Genomic DNA, 18,419 nt, shown 5'->3' on the forward strand with positions numbered 1-18,419 from the left:
ATGCTTAGCTAAGTTTGAGTTGTTTGATCCATTTGTCTACGACACCATTTATACATGGCTTTTGGAAGTAAATACCATTTCCTCCGTTATCGGACTCAAATGCAGAATTAAAAGCACTAACATGTCATTACCTTGTAACATTCATATGGTGAACATATTAGCAAAACACAGAGCAACGTTAGCCAAGGTTCTGGCCATTAAAAGTCTAACTTTTATTTTCTTTTTAGTCTCCAGGTGAGTCTGGACCTGCTCCGTCTATGTTCATCAGCTACTGTAATCACTGGGCCATAAAACCTAAAACAATGAGCTAAATGACACTAAAACGGTCTGTAGAATCGGAAAAGATACCTTTCACATTACAGTAATTTAAACCATTGTGGATGGCAAAACTTGTACTAAAATATTTTTGAAACCAACAGCTGCCTTGAAGGTGGTAAACGAAGCTAAAACTTGTAGAAACATTTTGGAACATAATCCACAGTTAAATAAACCACGCACAGTTCTTGGCTTGAGGCTGTAACATTTAAAAAGCTGTCATTCAACTAACTGGAATGACTACCACTGTCCTCCATTGTTTCAATTATACCACTTGCAGCAGTTGTGACACTAGTTGTTTGACATCAGTTAACTTGGTTGATAAAATACCTGTCTGTCTGCCTACCAGCTCGTGCTGCTCTGTAGTGGACCCTGACCTCCCTGTGGAGCTTTTCACATGACTACGTGGCTGACGTCTCCCTCGCTTCCCAGACAGCTGTGTTGGACCTGCAGTGTATGGACAGATTACACCTTCAGAAGAACTGTGGGTTGCGCAACAGGCAAGCCGCATACTCGCAGAGACACAACCATACGGGCAAAGCAAAATTTTTGGTATTAATGTTGTCAACCAGTCACTTTTAATTTCAATTTTTGTTTTTGTTTTAAACAATGATCGTAGAATCCGACTGCTGTCAAATGATTTCAGAAAGTACACCAAAGAGGCCTGCAGCTCCTCGGAACCCAGATGTGCCCTCATTCCAATCCTGCTGCTCAGAGAGAAATAAAATCAAACTTAAAAAAGAAAACACTTTTATCTTACCAGATGCTACTGTCGCCCTGTAAGTGCATGGTGGTTTTAAAAAAAATAAAATAAAAAAGGAACAGACAACAATAGTAATCTCAAAATTGTTTGTAAAATTACTTTTAAATGTGGATAATATTTGTATATAGGTAGATAATGTTTGGTTGATTTAAGGGGGGTGGCAATATGAACTCAAAAGTCAATACAATCAAAAGGTCTTAGCTCACTAGCTAGGTCAACGGGGAACTGGTTATACATGCACTAAAAAGGAAAACAAGAAAAATAAAAAAATCAGAAAACTCCAGCTGAGATTATATCCAAATTTCTTTGCCCAAAACTACACCAAATGAGATTGATTCATTTTAAAAAGAGAACATGTTGAATTTCATTTTTTAAATAAAATGGCTAATTGACATTATTGCACATGAGCAAAAAGACAGTAATACTATTAGAACTCTGTTCAATGAGCCGCCCCTGCTGCTCCTCAATGGATCCTCCTGAAGCACTTTCAAAACATTCAAAATCTGGTGGTGTATGACAGGATGTTTCATCAACAGCAACCAAAAAACAAAGAAAAAGAATGGAGGTGGGGTGGGGGTTTAAGTGGAACTCTTAATCCAGATGAGAGACCAGACAAGACCAGCAGAGAAAGAGGGTCAAACACCTAAGGTTGTGCTATAATGTACAGTGAATGGCTGCATAAGTGCTCTTTTTTTTTTTTTAAGCTTGAAGAAAATACGTTTTCAAAAACAGGTATTTATTGTTGAGGCATCATTAAAAGTTAGCCTGTGCTATCCATTCAGGGATGATGATGTCAAATCCCTTACAAATGGGCTTCCAACACCTTTGAGCAAGTAGGAAAGAAATCTTTCAGGACATTAAAAAAAAAAAAAAAAACCAAAGAAGAAAAAAAAAAGAAAAGGCGATGATGTTACCCCTCGGATTCTGTCGTTCAAAGATCACTGCTACATTAAAACCGCACGGAATTATGTGCAACATCAGAAAAAAGGCTTTGAAGATGATTCCTCTACACTCCATTCTTTCAGTTGTTTTTTTTTTTCTCTTACATTTCTTTTTTTTGTTTTTGTTTTGTTTTTAACATGTTCCGCCACCTCATTATTGGGAGTTAATTGGCAGTGTCCAGGTCCAAGAACATGGCAGAGTGACTCAGTAAAACACCGTAGTTGCAGTGAGGTTATTTAGGGGAGTCACTCTGCTGGAGGCAGACAGTCCATGGCACCGTCCACTGGTTGATTTCAGCGGCGGCTCGTGCTCATACCGGGCCATTGACTGAAACTTCTTGGGGCGGTGGTATGTCCTCTCTGTTGAAATGACAGAGGAAAACAGTCAGAGGTACACAGGAGAGAATGAGCATCAAGCATCATCATGTGTCATGTCTGTGACATGTAGAGTACGAGCTCTGCTTTTGTGCGTGTTACTATGTTCTGTATTATGTGTCAAAAAGTCAGTGTGTGTGACATACACTCATTGGGAGCTGCTTTCCCTTAGAGTCAATTCATATACAATTGATCAAGTCTCTTTCTCAATGCTTCCTGTGGAGGTACCAGCCACATACAAACTGCCGAATCTGTCTCCCTGAAAGCACAACCAGGAAACAACATGGTGCTGGTGTGTTTACCAGGTTCAGTAAGGGCCCTAACTGGCCATGGCTTCCAGCTTTGCTCATGAAAAAAAATAGACAAGGACTACAAGGACTGTACTGCCAGCTGTCTAACTGAGACCTGGCTGGATCACACTGTGCCTCACCTGGTGGTAACTCCACCCGGCTTCACCTTACACTGTGCCGACAGGTCAGCCCAACTATGCTTGAAAACTAAAGATGGCGGCGTATGTATCCTAAACAACCATCAATGGTGCAACAACACCACAGATCAAGCTCAGATGTAGCTCATCCTGAAATACAGACAAAAGTAAATCCACCAGTGTAAAGTCCAAAACTGTCTTGGCCAAGCGCTGCCATGGACACTCCGAAGGGCTGCTTCGAATGCATGGACTGGGACACATTCAGAGCAGCTGTGGGCAGTCTGCATGAGCTGATGGGCACCATCTTTTAATACTTCAACTTTTGTGTGGAAGTGTGCATCCCCACCAAAACAGTGTCTACCTGTCTAATGTACAGTCACCAGTTTGCATACACCACGAATAGATCTGTGGAGGACACTATCAAGCTGACCCATCAGAAAATCTTACAACATCCAGACTTCCCCAAAACCTATGCCCAGGGTTCTGCCTGCAACACTATTAATCCTGTAAAACGTTACAATAAACTAATGAACATGGACATCGCTCTCCATTATTGGACCTGGAGCTTCTTGTTGGAAAGACAACAGAGAGTCAGGGTGGGGAGCCTCTCATCATGTCCGCTGACCCTTAGCACAGGTGCCCCCCAGTGACATGTTCTTTCTCCCTCGCTCTTTTCACTGTACACAAACAACCTCACATCTCAGTCTCAGTGAAAATAATTTGCTCATTTTGAGTGTTATGCCATCAACAAATCTCAAAACAGTCAGGGAGGGGGCACACACCGTCATCCAGGTGAGCCAAGACAATGTCAATCTAAAACACTTTTCTTTATACAATCCTTTTAGACATTATACATTCAAATGAATGTAAACCCTTCAGAGTTAGTAACCAGAAAACAATCTTTACTTACTTCCTGTCAGTCTGTGTGTTTGCAGGTGAATCCTCAGCAGGTGGCTGCTCTGATGCTTTAGGAGGATCTGACAGAGAGAGTTTCTCCAGGGACACTGGACTCTCCTCGCTTCAGGACACACACAAACAGGGGGGTTAGATTTTACTATTATCAAATCTATTTGAGCATAACCTTTTATTCGCACCTCCAGCATCAAGAGTGGGAAGTAGGGTGTCTTAAGGTATAAATAATGATGTAAGTTGTAATGGAATCATACAATTTAATTTAACATGGAAAACTAACAGGTTTGCACTACAAGTCTAAGGACTTTTGGTGATTTTGTAGGCTTTAAATAGTTTTCAGTCATCCCTACAGTGACCCCAGAAAGTATTGCCAGCACAGCACAACACTTTTTCCACATTTTGTTTTTACTGTCTTATTTAAAAATGTATTACATTGAACATTTTCCTCTAAGTTCCACAAACAATACCCCATAACCACAATATGAAAGATGTTTGTTTAAAAAAAGCTAATTTATTAAAAAAAATAAAAAATAAATAAAAATCACAGGAATCCCACTAAGTCCAAGGAGTTGTCTGTAGACCTCCCAGACAGGATTGTAATCAAGGCACAGATCTGGGGAAGGGTACAAAAAAAATTTCCACAGCATTGAAGGTCCCAAAAGCAGGATGCCAAGCTTGTAGCATCATACTCAAATAGACTCGAGGCTGTAATTGGTGCTAAAGGTGCCTTTGATCCAATTTGAAATAAGGACTGTAACATAACAAAATGTGGAAAAAGTTAAGTGGTGGGCCTACTTTTCTGGATGCACTGTACCCAACCAACATAAGTGAGGACCAACAATAAATGCAGCATGTTGCATCTTGGAATTAACATCGGCTAACAACAGATAATCTTAATCGTTTGACACTTTACCCAGCAAACAGGTACAGCTACATTAGCGTAAAGGGAAATAGTCCTCATAGTGGATGGTGTCATTCTGTTGGACAGATTCTCTTGGGGAGGAAAATAGGGGGTTACTGCCCCTCCTGACACACTATTGTCCTTCTTTTTGCTTCTAATATAGTTTAGTTAATATGCGGCTTCATCTGACCCAGAATAATCACATACTTCAGTGTCTATTGTACTTCTTGTACCATCTGAACCACCGAAAACAAGTACAAATAGGTTTTCAGAATTTTACTATTGATTTGCTACCGAGAACAGCATCAGTTATAGTGACATCCCTATAAGTCCTGCTTTTAGTTTCAGTCCTTCCAGTATCCCGTCCTGATCATCTGTCTTCATACACTCACACTCATCTGACACAGTGCAAGCAACATTGAAGGAATTTGACAATGTGTTTTGCTACTGAGAAATAAATTAGACTAGTTTTACTTGTTAGACTCGTTGCAAGCTGATGTTTCTGCAGAGCAGCAGAAAGCTCCCAGGATATACTTTACTCTCAACAGCAAAACTCAATGAATCCAGTAATTCAAATTCCCATCCAGTCTATAATTACTTCAATGTGGTAATTATGTTTCAAATTTAGATGTTTATGCACACGCACACACACACAAGGTTTTTGTGTATGGAAGCAGAGTGGACTGGTCAACAGTGGAGGATTCTGCCACTCTGCATCTGAGCAGAAAGACACAAACCTTTTGAGGTCAGCTGTCTTGTTGCCAGGGGCGGCGGCTGTTTCCGAGGTGATGGCTGTGGCAGGGGGAGCCCCAGCATTCTTGTCATCCTCCTCACTGTCTGATCCCCCTGAGGAGCTACTGTCCGAGGCCACGAGAGGAGCCTTCTTTCCTTCTCCCTCTGGCCAAGCACCAGAGGAGGGACTAGCATGTGCTGACAAAGACAAAAAGTGTATGAAAAAGTGTGTATAACAGTGTAACGGTTCTTTAAATCTTTTGGAACTAAGACAACTTCATAAACTTTGTTGTCAATCTCCAACGGTGAGATAGTCACTTACCACTCTTCTTATGGTTTTGTTTGGCTTGTTTTTCTGTTTCACTGTTGCCCGAGTCCACAGGAGAGCTACACCTGGGATCAGTCTCTGTACTGTGGAAACCAACAGAGGGGAAAAAAAGAGCAGATTGCTCAGAACTTTATGACACTGTTGTGCGGCTCTAAAAAATTCATACCTATTTTAGATCCATCTTCTGGGACAGTGTTGAGAGAAAATGGTATTGAAATACTATCTCTCAAAACATTAACATAACATTAAATCCTTGTTTTTGTATAAAGGCAGTGGACTGCTAAAATCATGGCATCATGTGCCACACATGAACTATAATGTATTTGACCTATAAAACTCTGTTTTTGTTAAGCAATCTAGGGGACCTGCTCACCCAGAAAAGGGCTGGAACTCAGTGAAGTTGGCCCAGCCTGTTTCCTGTGTCTCTGCTCCACTCCTAGATGAGTTGTCCCACCCTGCCGGGGTTTGGGATGCTGCAGTCCCTCCAGAATCCCTGAAATTTGCTGTCCATCCTGGACCTGGACACAAGACAAACAATGGACACCATATCGAGACAAAAACACAATAGTGAAGAGCTGCTCCAAGGCTTTAATAACAATGGGGTGTGTTCTTTGTGTAACTGCCATCTTTTCTAGTACTTGTATCTGATGCATTCTGCTCAGTGTCTTCATCCTCATCAGATTCTGACCCGTGGTCCCGCTCTCTGCCTCCATTCTCCATGCTGCTCCTGGAGCTACCCTCTGAGGTCTGGGAGACCCCAAACCTATGAGGAGAGGGCCGTAGAGAAAAGTTGGGGGGAAATTAGAAGGTTAGCAAAGTTAAGAATGATCTGCCGTTATGTCATTCCAGGGACTAGAAATACAGTCATGAGATCTACCTTGTTCTTGATTTAGCTTGTGTTGCATAGTTGATCTCCTTATCCTCCCAAATGTCCTCTTCCTCTTCAGCATCATCAAACTGACATATCCTTTCTTTACAACAGGCTTCAAAAGCACCAGCATTGGCCTGTTTAGCAACAAGACACTAGAATGTTTAAACTCGTTATCCAAATAAGAACATATGTAAAAATAAAAATGACATTTCTCTCAAGTAATACAGACATAAGCATCTGCAAATCACTTACACTATTATCGTCAGCATCTAGATTAAAGTTTATTTCTGCAATCCTGTCAAATGTGGCACTGAGGAAAAAGAACAAGTACAATGTTAAAATTAGTCCAATTATTATATATGTGATCAGGATAAGTGAATATATTAAATACATGATAATAATTAATGTTGTATACGTTCTGGAAACTAAGAACAAAACTGCAAACTTCCAAATTTCCCCAGGCTTGTGTCATAATTCCAGAGGATGGAAAAGAAATAAAACCAAGACCAGTAGTAACACTGAGTCTATACAGAAGGTGTAGTGTTAGCTCGTCTGAAACAGCAGCGTCCCATTTGAAACAGTCAGGGACAGTACAGAATGTAGGTCATGCATCTTTTGAAAAGCCACGTGTGTTTAGTTGTTTGATGCCAATTAGCACATCTTGTTTAAATTTTCTTAAAAGTGCCACATGCTGTGAAAGATTTGTGCAACTTACTTGATATTTTCATCATGCTCACTGAACTCTTCATCATTGAACCCGAACTGATCCACAAAATTGGCGGTCATCTGTTGAATCTGATAGTCAGAGAAGGCCTGGGAAGGTCAAAGAGACACTTTTTTTTTATCTTAAGTCTTTATGGATGGAAAAGGTTACTAGAGATAGAGAGTTACACCTCTGTTTTAGGGACAACAGGTGGAAATTAGCCTTAGGCCACAATCCGTCATGTTTATGTTCATGTAATGTTCATTAACATGCACTGTCCCTTTTAAATATATAAATTAAACAAAGTTAACATTTTAATTCTGTCTTACCTGCTGTAAAGACAGGTCATTGGGGAAAGGGCTCTCCATGTCATCATCCTCACTGGATGAGTGCATGTTATGGGTGCTTACCTACAAGACATAGTTTTAAGGTTTGGTCAACTTTTTTTTAGTATTAAGCAATAAACTAGAGCTCCTCAATGGACATAATAAAAATTTCTATTATCGTTCCTTTTGCTTAATAAACTGTAAAATATCAGTAAACATTCTGTAACCTGAAAAGTGGTTCATTATATATTATTAATATGCATAACTTTGTTGAGGTTTAATGGGTGCGTTTAGTAAAAAAATAAAAATGATGATGTGTTTTTTTAGCTAAGAAATATGTTTGTTGACATTTGGGAGTTTGGTGAAGAGCGAATGAGATTTTAAGACCACTTTATACAGTGAAGTGTTTTCAGGTTTACGAAATGACAAATTTGAATAAAAAAAAAAAACATTAATTGTGAAGCTAGTAATGGCTGCTCTTTCGTGATCTGGATAACCACATAGAGCAGCCAGCTTAAAGGAGAGAACAAAAGGAAATTATAAGTTTTAAGGAAGCTCTTAATTCAGAAAAAAATGAGTGCTATTTAAAGATTTCTCACCAGCTCTACTGTGTTCCTTCTGTTAGTTTCTCTCAGGGTTTCATCCACAAAGCTCTCCCAGCGACCTCTGCAGTCTTCTGGCAGCTCTGTTTTTTTTTTTTAACAAATTCATCAGTTAAAACACTAACTTGTCTGGCAACTGGCCTATTTTAATATGTAATTACTAGTGGATGGAAAGCATGGGTGTTTCAACATGGCTTCATTTCTTTATCAATAGTGGTTACCTTTAATGAGGTCGGTGATCTGGGACTGTACTGGACCCTTCTCCAGGTTCTGGACCACCATGTTAGCAATTCTGGTCAGATGACCCATATTGCCTCTCCTAGTTCCACCCTCAGCCCTGTGACACATAAATACACGCTTAAGATTACCTTCAACATTGCAGCTGTCATCATATAGCTATACTGATATAGTGCTGAAAATTCATAGATGCAGCACAAATCCTTTAAGATACTACGTGTATGAGCACATTTCTATACAGGCACTAAAAGAGACTTACTGTATTTTATCATTCTCCTCCCAAGCATCAAGGATTCTTTGTACCAATTGACACTTCTGGAAAAGCTGAGGGTTCAACACAAACACAGACTGAACATGACTGCTGGAAACAATAAAAAACATTTTTTAAATATTGCAATAAAAATTCCCTCAATAACACAATAACAAGCATTTTATTGATCGATAAATGCGCATGTGAGGGGCGGCTGTAGCTCAGTTGATAAAGGCAGTCGTCCACGGACCACAGGGTCAGTGGTTGGATCCCCGGTCCCAGCTATGTGTCAAAGTGTCTCTGGGCAAGACACTGAAGCCCTAACAGTTCATACCCCTTTCCAGCTCTGCAGTGCAGGTCCAAGCCCGGTAGAAAATGGGGAGGCTTGTGTCAGGAAGGGCATCCGTAAAAACTGCCAAATCAACATGCAGACAATGACCCACTGTGGCGACCCTGACCTTAGAGGACAAGCCGTAAGGACAAAAAAAAAAGAAAAAAAAAAGTTGTGCATGTGACACAACTCATCAAATAAAGACTTCAGTAACTGTTACATAGATGCAGTGTCAGGCCAAAACAGGAAACACACAGCTGAGCTGTGTAGTGACACTTTCTGCTGCATAGGGGTTAAAAAATGTGAGTTTCTGAATAGGGGGGAAAAAATGCAACACCAGCCAGTGACTGAGGTTGAGGGCAGAAACTGATATTGGCAGAATGTTTTACACTCCAACATTATATTAGCAAATGCAAAACATCAAGCTAGTAGCTTCTAATGTTTAGCCAGCACCCACCGCTGCATTTATTGGGGAAAATGACTCAAGTGGCTTACAGCAGCTTATTTCAGTCTTCACTAATGATAATTGATTCTGTAACAAACTTGTTGGTCAAGTGAAAGTCTGTCTGTGCCGAAAAATGTTTGTGTGAGAAGATTCTCCACTGTGCAACTCTGCTTTACAACTGCAACGGGACCAATTGTTAGTATAGCTCCTGAAAATTAGCAATGTTCTGGGTAACAGGTGAGGTAATTGAAGTCTTTTCTGCAATTTGCGTTGTTGTTCAGAGAATAAAATAAGTTGAATGTGAGTCTTTGAAGGATTCACTAAATCTTCAACTTTAGAGAACAACCCTAAAAAAATAAAGACATTTTAAAAATAAAATCACACACAAAGCATGTTTTGGACATAATAGGGCATGCTAAGATTTCAGGGCTACTTAAGCCACCTACATGTGCCACGAGGGCATTGTGGATGGAGGCCTGAGGGTCACTGCTATCTTCTGTCTCCATTGCCTCCCCCTGGACCTCAGGGTTAGGCTCTGCGGGCTTCCCATCGTGGTTCTGAAGGCCTGGGCTAGGCCGCTCATCTGTCGAAGGGTGGTTCAGGATAGCCGCCACACACAACTCCACTTGGAAGTGCAAAAAATTATTCCAGGAGTACTTGAAAAATAGATCCTACAGAGAGAGACATGAATAGAAAGTCACTGAAGAATGCCAGGAAGGCCACAGCCAGCTCCAGACTTGTATGCACACAAACACTGTCCCACATGTCGTTCCACTCATTAACCTTGGGCAAGTCTCATGCAACTAAGGTGTAAAGACAGAATCTGGTAAAAAAACGGCCTCTAACACACCTTCTAAAAATATCACTCACATTGTGTGCAATCAAAACAATTAGCTAAAAATGTGTTGGTGTTCACAGTCAAACTAGGATTAGCATACCAGTAGTAGGTCCATTGTGGCAAGATTGCAGAGCTCCTGGCAGATGCTGGGGTCACTGGTCTGCAGTAGGGCAGCCACTAGGCGAGCCACGTGAAGGCGGGCATTTCCCAGTGGCTGCTCTAGAACGCCAACGGTCGTCAATATTGCACTTTTCTGTAAATGGAAAAGTACAGCAATGTGGGTTCGCACAAAATTGTGTTTTGATACAACATACAAAAATCTCTGAGTTTCAATGTTGAACTGTATCACAGAGGAAAACACAATAAAGTGCCACTATAAATATGTGTACTGCCAACAGCTACATTATTTTAAAGGCTAACGCATGCTAGCTAATGGGGCTACAGGCCAACTTGCAAAATAGGGTTTCACCTTGGGGGGATCCAGAAGAAGCAGTTGGAAGTCCTTTAAATGGGGCTCAATGGCAATTAAAATACTGCTGTTGACAGTGTAAGACCTTTCATAACCCTGAGAATACAGATCCATCAGCCCTTCCAACCTGGGAAACACAAACAGACAAAACACTGGGTAACTAGACTTGAAATTATAAAGAGTATAGCAACCAGGTGCCTGTGTCAGGATCAATTCTGACAAAAACATTAGGTAAGCACATCAAAATTAACCACAGATTCCAAAATTTACAAGCTACAAAAATCTCAACAGGAAACCCTTTGACTCACCCAGACCTCCTGGTCTCCAGCAATGTAAGTAGCACTTGAGTTCCATTAACAATGGAGGCCTCACTCCTCACCCCCTCAAATATGTTCTTGAGGAGTGCTGCTACACTCTCCTGCCTAAAAAAAACACATGTTTTTGCTGTGACCTCCATCAGAAAGTAAAACTTTGAAGGTGATGTTCCAGTGAAGTGGTCGCCATTTAAGCAAAGCTCCCAAAAGACCTATTATTTTACTATCTGCTATTGTATGGATGCTAAAGAATGGAATTTATAAAAGACATGTTTTTAGGACAAGTATGACTCTATTATTCCTGTGAAGTAGGCATGATAAAAGAAAGAAATATTCACAAAAATACAAACTCTTGTTGAGCATTTATACATACTACAACAATGGTTAAAAAAAACAAAACAAATTATATTCACATCAATTGTCAGCTTTACAATTTGTTTGTTCACAATAACTACTTTTGTGGACATGTAAAAGCAAGCAACTTCTCACAGACTCAAAAGAGAAAAAAAGCACAACACATAAAACAAATGTACCAATTATGTGACATCATTCACCAGCAGATGAGCCAAAGGTTTGACTAGACAGGCCACCAAACTAAGCCAAACTGGTGCCATTTAAAAATTCTATTTCCAATGTATCATGCCAAGGTTTTCAGTACTACTTATATATACCAAAAGTAAATATCAGATTCTGTGTTGTTAGAAAACTGTACACTGGTGAGATTTATTAAAGTTATTGTTAACTTACGACTCAAGTACAGCCAATAGAGGGTCAGCGTCGACATTTTCCTGCATCTGATTGGCCTGGTCTCGACTAAGGCGAATGATATCACAAAGCGTTTGGGATGCGTTTGATTGTCTCTGAAAGGCAAAACATTAAATTAGCAATGGATCTTTTAAGTATTATGCTTTGCAAGCTACTTCTTGTGAAAGTTTAACACTCACCTCCTCATCTTTACCAGTATGAATGAGCTCTGTGAGTCTCTGTACCAACTTCTCCTCATTCAGCCACTGGAAAGGGAAAAAATAAAACAAAAACTGCAAAATACTGTTTTTTTTCTTCCATATTTACACAGGAGAGGTATCATATTTTGTTATCTTACATGAAGGACCTCCTGTCTTAAGGGGGCAGGCTCCACACAGCTGATGAGCCGAAGAAGCAGGTCCATCATAGCAGAGGCATCAATATGCTTCAGCACCAGACCAATGAACCCTTCCTTTTTCTTCAAAAAGTTAATTAGCTGAAAAAAATACACAGGTCATTTGTTTTCAGATAGCAGTATACTTTATGTCTCTTATGAAGTAAAGTGGATTAACAGTAATGTGTAGGCTTTGTTGTAAGAATCAGTTTCTCAAATCATCATCTTTTTCTGTGTACCTGTTCGGTTTTTCTGGCAATAAGATTGCCGATGGTTTTGCTGAAAAAGCTGGCAAGTAACGGGTTGAGAGGCGGGTCCTGCTCCAGGAAACGGTAGAGCATCTCAAGCAGAGACTCATCTTCGCCCAGCTTATCATTTATAATAGATACATCGGATGTCAGGAGCTCACAAGCAACGTTGGGAAATCTTGTGAGAAAAAGAGAGTGACAATGAGAAGTGAGACAAAAAATAATAATGCTTGTTTTCGTTATCTGTTTGAATAACTACTATAAAAAAATATCAGTCACCACTGTGGAGACTCACTTAAAGCGGCTTCTCTCCTCCAAGTCAGCAGGAGGCTCTGTGGTGATTTGGCTGACCAGCTCCTGCATGCAATGGTCCTGGGAAAGGAAGAGCAGCAGTCGACGGTTTTGGGCCTTGCACTCCTGCAGGACGTCATCCTCCTCCATCAATTCTCTCAGCGTCACGTCCTCCCTGTCCAGAAGCTGGTCGATGTGGGAGGTGGTGTGCAGGTCAAACTTCCAAAACATGGTGGCCGCTGGGACAGGGGACACAGCCCTGTGTTATAGGAAGGCAGAGCAAGGAAAGAGTTAATGAACAATAATAAAAACACACACACTTACTAGGCGGGGGAGGATAAGGGAACACAGCAGTGTGCAGAAACAATAAAACAAAGAAAGGGAAGGGTGAATGGGTAGGTGGGGAAGGAAGTAAGGGAGAAAATTTCATTGAAACAAATATGTACAGTCCTATCAGAAAGTATTCAGACCCCTTCATTTTTTTATTTTTTTTATTTTGTTACGTTGTAGCCTGATGCTACAATCGTTCAAATTCATTGTTTTCTCAGTAATCTACACTCAGTACCACATAAGGCCTAAGTGAAAACAGAAATCTAGAAATGTTTGCAAATATCTGAAAAAGGACTCAACTATATAAATATCTAAAATAGCAAAAAAAAAAAAAAAAAAAAACTAAAATAGAAAAAACTAAATATCACAGTAAGTATTCAGACCCTGTGAAACAACACTTGAATTTAGCTCAGGTCCCTCCCATTGCCCTTGATTGTTGCTGAGATGTTTCTCCTGGACTGGAGTCCACCTGTGGTAAAATGAATTGATTGGACATGGTTTGGAAAAGCACACATCTCCCTATAGAAGGCCTCCTAGCTGACAATGTATACTGTATCAGAGCAAAACCTATGAAGTCATAGGGACTGTATGCAGAGCTCAGAAACAGGATTATTGCGAGGCACAGATCTGGGGAAGGCTACAAAAAAAATTCCACTCCACTGCAGGTTTCCATGTTCACAGTGGCCTCCATAATTCTCAAATGGATCTTCCAATAGCTGAGCCACAGTTGCCCCAACTTCAAGTTATTTTGAAAAAAAAATAAATAAATTTTGAAAAGTAGATATTATAATTATCTTTCCATTTTATGTTCTGTATGTTAAAAAATATATTTAATATTAAATCAAATCCCTGTTTATCTGTTATAAAGGCCCACGTTTTCTATTTTGAGCTAGTAAAATTGACTATTGACTATGGGCAAGTAAAACATCTCAGCTACTTACCCAAATGACAAATTGTCTAAATATCTTAACATCAAGCCATGAACAAAATTGTTATCACAAAGGTCTAAAATGTTTTCCTTGCAATTTAGTGTCAATACTGAGACTGGGAGGCTACACACTTTCTAAACATCAGTCAATCAATTCAATTTGCAAAGCTAAAGGGTCCTAATACTTTTTCTAAATACTAACTGTGGAAGAACCATTTCAGTTTTTGATTTTTAAGAAATACCCTACAAAAATATTTTCACTTTGACATTATGGATTACTGAGTGAATATAGCACCATCAACACAAAGTTTCCATATAAGTGTAATGACACTGCTCTCAGTGCCATATCTGAAAATAAGAGATTAAAAATATTTAAAGACATAAAATATACACACGTGTATGAATTATTATTTAAACAGATTATTATTTTGGTCAAATAAAAATAAAAAAAGGTAAATATTGGGATTGGCTGTAGTTTCACGGCACATGGAAACCTTTGCTTTCCTATTTTGGAAACAACATGATTCTGATTGCTTTGTGAACTTTTTTGGACATGTCAAGTTGGGGAAGTGAACTCAAAGGCTGGTATTTCTTTTTGTGTTTGATACTACCAGTTTTTCAGGTTGACGATGGTAACGCATAAGGCTGAATAGCATAGTCCCTCTCTTATGTAACCTCTTATGGTCACGTCTTCAGTTTAACAATCCACTAAACACAACAAACATTATATATTTTAAAGATATGGCAAAGACAGAAAGTACTCATACATACCAGTGGATGAAATGTAGATATCTTTAATCAGACCTTCCCCACAGGCAGGCAGGCATTTGTGTTTGTGCAGACGACGGAGAGTGTGGCGAGGCCTGGCATTTATCAGCATGGGTCTCCTCTTAAAAGGCAGGCCTCTTTAGGAGATGAGACACTGAGAAGCTCACCATAACCTGCACAAGGTAAAATACAGAGATCAACTGTGAAACAAGATAAATTAGGATGTGAAAAATTATTTTGACGCAATGGTGGAGGCTAATTGTTTTATTTATTGTTATACTTTTATACAAAAAGACCACGTTAATTGCTTAATGCTTTTTTGTGTAATGGCTAAGCCACTATAAAATATTATTAGTACAAAAATAATCACATTGGTCCGTCTCACACACTGCAATGTAACCTAATAAATAACCTAATAACCTAAAAATAACCTAATTACAAAAATATGTTGTGATGGTTCAAATCTGCAAAATAATACAAATGTATTCAACAAGAAAACATGTATAAAATAAGAATAAAACAACTCATAACATGTGCATTTTGATATTTTAACCAATAAAATATATACCGTTTTTTACTTCTAGTTGCAAAATATTTATACTATGTTAAGAATGTTTACTGTAACTTTTGAGAATTCTACAATCTATATAGTTTAGCCAAACACAAATTGTGGGACTGAGGGGGACACACATTTTAAAATGTGTTGGTTCTTATATTACAGCAACCAATAAATATAATTCGAATATGCATGTCTGCATCAATCTGCTTTTAGTCTGACACAATGGTAATATTCACTGGCAAGTAAGAAGATGGTATAATTATAGATTTCCATGTATTTTGTGAACTTCTATTTTACAAAAACACAGGTTTTAGAACTATATGAGACATAACTGTCAATCCATGTTACAAAAAGTCCATAAAGTTTATCTGAAAGGTTACAGCCACTGTGTGAATGCTTATCACTCTGTACTTGGAATTCTGCTGAACAAGATTTAGTCAACACCTTCTTCTCGTGTCTTAATTCAACAAAGTCTTTGAAAAGCAAACTATTTCATGCTTTTGTGACTAAGCAAGTGAGCTTGTTTTTTCTCATGTGGTAACTCTGGGAGCTAATCTGACAACCTAACAACCCCAAACACACTAAACAAATGACTCTGTTTTGTCAAATTGAACAAGCCTCTGTGAGCAACATGCTATCCACTCTTGAGCATGGAAGTAAAACTGAGAGAGGAAATACAAGTGCTTCCTCCTTTCTTTTCCCTTTTTCCCGATGAGGACCGTTCCCTGCACATGCAGCAGCCATGTCCATCTGGCATACATTTACAGAGTACACAAGTGCAATAATAACCAGTCAAATGCTCCCTGTGGACACTGAGCAGGAAAGCAAATGCTTGACTTTACATCCAAAATAGAACCCACTAGAGGCAATCTCAACAAAAACAGTCTACTGGCACATATAGCAGACGATAAAAAGAGGAACAATAGCACACACAAAGGACATACATGTAGATGTTGTTAACCAATAATAGTATGTAATGAGACAAGTTTTAACACACTGGTATGACGCAAAAGGATTTCCACCTACACATATAACATTCAACATTCTCTACATGTTGAGTGCAAATAGAAATGCTGCTGGGTATATGCAAATGCTTAGCATGTTGTACTAGAGCTCTAGTGACATATGCTGCCAAGTGATCAACCAGTTTACAATTGTGCACTTCAGCGAACAAAGATATAATTTTCCTCAACAGGTTGCCACTTACATGCACTTATCATACTGTAGTTGCAAAATTAGATTAACTGACTTTTCTATAATGGCTGATGGTCTCAAAATATTGAAAGACCTATTAACTGAAGTAACAGCATGTCATTTTTTTATGTGGTTTGTAGCAGCCCTTCACAAACGTGAATAGCTTTAAGGTTTGTTTGTTTTTTTCCAAATCACATTTTGATTTTTCATCAAGCAACTTTATCCATCACTTCAGACTTTGATAATGCAAGAGGGACAATTGCTATTATCTCCTTTCCCATTTCAGCTAATGATACATCAGTGTGTTTTAAAATGTCGGATTACTCAATACCATGAATGGATGTGTCTGGGCCACCAATATATTATACTGCTGCAATAATGTATTACTAAAGGAAATCGCTATTTCTACATTAATGTCCCAATAATAACATGCACACTGGTGTGTAGGTGAACAAATGTAAACTTAGCTGCCATAGTCTTGGCATAAAGTACACATCACCTGACTTGCGGTAGCAGATCCAATTTCTGTTTACTTCAACCCCAGTGGGGGCACTGCTACCAAATAATACACGAGATAAAATAGAATTTACAATAACGTCCCCGTGCTGTCTTCGCAGTTAACGTACCATATTCCACGTAGCTGTCGCTTAAACACGAGGCCCCTTTTCTGTAACTAACACTTAACTTGGACATTAACCTCAACGGTGTAGCCGATAGTAGTTGAGGCAGCGAGGCTTCGTTGCCTCTGGCCTCAGCCAACTCCAAATGGCTGCACTGAACACTACTTTACCAGCTCGTTAGTTAACTATTAGATACTAAAAAGGATGTTTATAACACGTGCAGTTTTATAAAGTATGTCTCCAGTAGGCGAAATTGGGCTATTCTCGATGACACCCGATTTCAACTGGTAAACATGTTAACGTAAACTGCTGATAACTAAACTAACGTTAACAGCTAACATTAGCTAACTCTAAACAGATGCCTTTGGCAAACTTAGCCGACTAGCCAATATTAGCTAGATTCATCTTATGCGTTATTTGGTCGTCTTTAGCCACAAACCTATACGGTTAGCAATTTATATAGCTAACGTTCATGTTAGTTCCTCCTTTCGTTTACTAGCACCAAAGCTAATTAACGTTAGCCCCTAACACTTTAACTTACGTGTACTGAGCAGAGTTAGCCAACTTAAATAGCTCTTCAACTTGGATTCAACTTTGTCGATGCTGCAGGGTTAACGGTTGCTAGTTGTTCAAACTCACGACGATTACGTCGGCCAAAACTTACCTTAAAATTAAACTCCACTGCTATTCCTTCCGTTTGTATTAGACTGTTTGTGAAGTTTGTCGTTTAGCAGTCAGCCACCAAGTCACTAGCTATCCGGCTAGCTACTATCTACTAGCTGTGTTAGCAAAATTACGTTAGCTTATGAGCGAATAGTGATTTGTTTTGAAGAAGGGGTCAGTCCGCGACAACACAGGCTACTGTTAGCTAGCTCAACTTAACGTTAGCTTAACGTTAGTCAAATGTGGTTTTTAAGTCTATTAGATAAACAGTCTCCTATCGTTACTGGCTACTTGACATTAACAGCAAAATACCTATTCTTCTAGATATAAAATGTAACGTTACTCGCGCACAAAGTAATTCAAACGCGGGGCTAAGTTTAGCATGCAAAGCAGGAAAAACTCAGTCATATTTTTCGAATCAAAATGGCGACATGGTTACGAGAGCGCGCAGTAGACCTACACAGGGGAAGTACATTGGCTTCAGCGCACGGAGTTCAAAAAAACATTTGAGTACTGAGAAATGCTACAGTGCCGCACTATTATATCTATTTCGATTAACAGTTCAATTCACACAAACTATTTATGGTCATAATGCATTTG

The 18,419-nt window shown here is 39.3% G+C and overlaps 1 protein-coding gene across 3 annotated transcripts; it reads right to left on the bottom strand.

Moving 5' to 3' along the window:
• Positions 1–1,211: 1,211 nt before the first annotated feature.
• Positions 1,212–18,255, bottom strand: ppp6r2a (protein phosphatase 6, regulatory subunit 2a). 3 transcript variants are annotated; one of them, XM_067490257.1, is made up of 24 exons: positions 17,821–18,255; positions 14,787–14,956; positions 12,762–13,016; positions 12,458–12,644; positions 12,183–12,320; positions 12,025–12,090; positions 11,828–11,940; positions 11,075–11,188; positions 10,767–10,893; positions 10,398–10,550; positions 9,906–10,130; positions 8,693–8,757; positions 8,418–8,533; positions 8,194–8,279; positions 7,598–7,678; positions 7,281–7,378; positions 6,818–6,875; positions 6,572–6,699; positions 6,333–6,457; positions 6,068–6,212; positions 5,689–5,777; positions 5,372–5,564; positions 3,732–3,839; positions 1,212–2,379 (listed from the first exon to the last, which is right to left on the bottom strand). In XM_067490257.1, exons 3-24 carry the CDS (start codon positions 12,986–12,988, stop codon positions 2,331–2,333), a joined length of 2,691 nt encoding a protein of 896 aa, XP_067346358.1. In that variant the 5' UTR covers positions 12,989–13,016; positions 14,787–14,956; positions 17,821–18,255; the 3' UTR covers positions 1,212–2,330. The 3 variants fall into 3 exon arrangements, with proteins under 3 accessions (XP_067346358.1, XP_067346359.1, XP_067346360.1); XM_067490258.1 differs by lacking the exon at positions 17,821–18,255 and adding an exon at positions 17,698–17,719; XM_067490259.1 differs by lacking the exon at positions 11,075–11,188.
• Positions 18,256–18,419: the final 164 nt, after the last annotated feature.

This window comes from Channa argus, chromosome 21 (assembly GCF_033026475.1).
Source record: "Channa argus isolate prfri chromosome 21, Channa argus male v1.0, whole genome shotgun sequence".
NCBI classification, from domain to species: domain Eukaryota; kingdom Metazoa; phylum Chordata; class Actinopteri; order Anabantiformes; family Channidae; genus Channa; species Channa argus.

Excerpts from the sequence above, each read along its gene's own strand:
- ppp6r2a (XM_067490257.1), bottom strand. The coding sequence starts at position 12,988 with ATGTTTTGGAAGTTTGACCTGCACACCACCTCCCACATCGACCAGCTT. Across the intron at positions 11,941-12,024 it reads ATACTGGTAAAGATGAGGAG|AGACAATCAAACGCATCCCA; the intron begins GTGAGTGTTAAA and ends TTTGCCTTTCAG. Across the intron at positions 2,380-3,731 it reads AACACACAGACTGACAGGAA|AGAGGACATACCACCGCCCC; the intron begins GTAAGTAAAGAT and ends TCATTTCAACAG.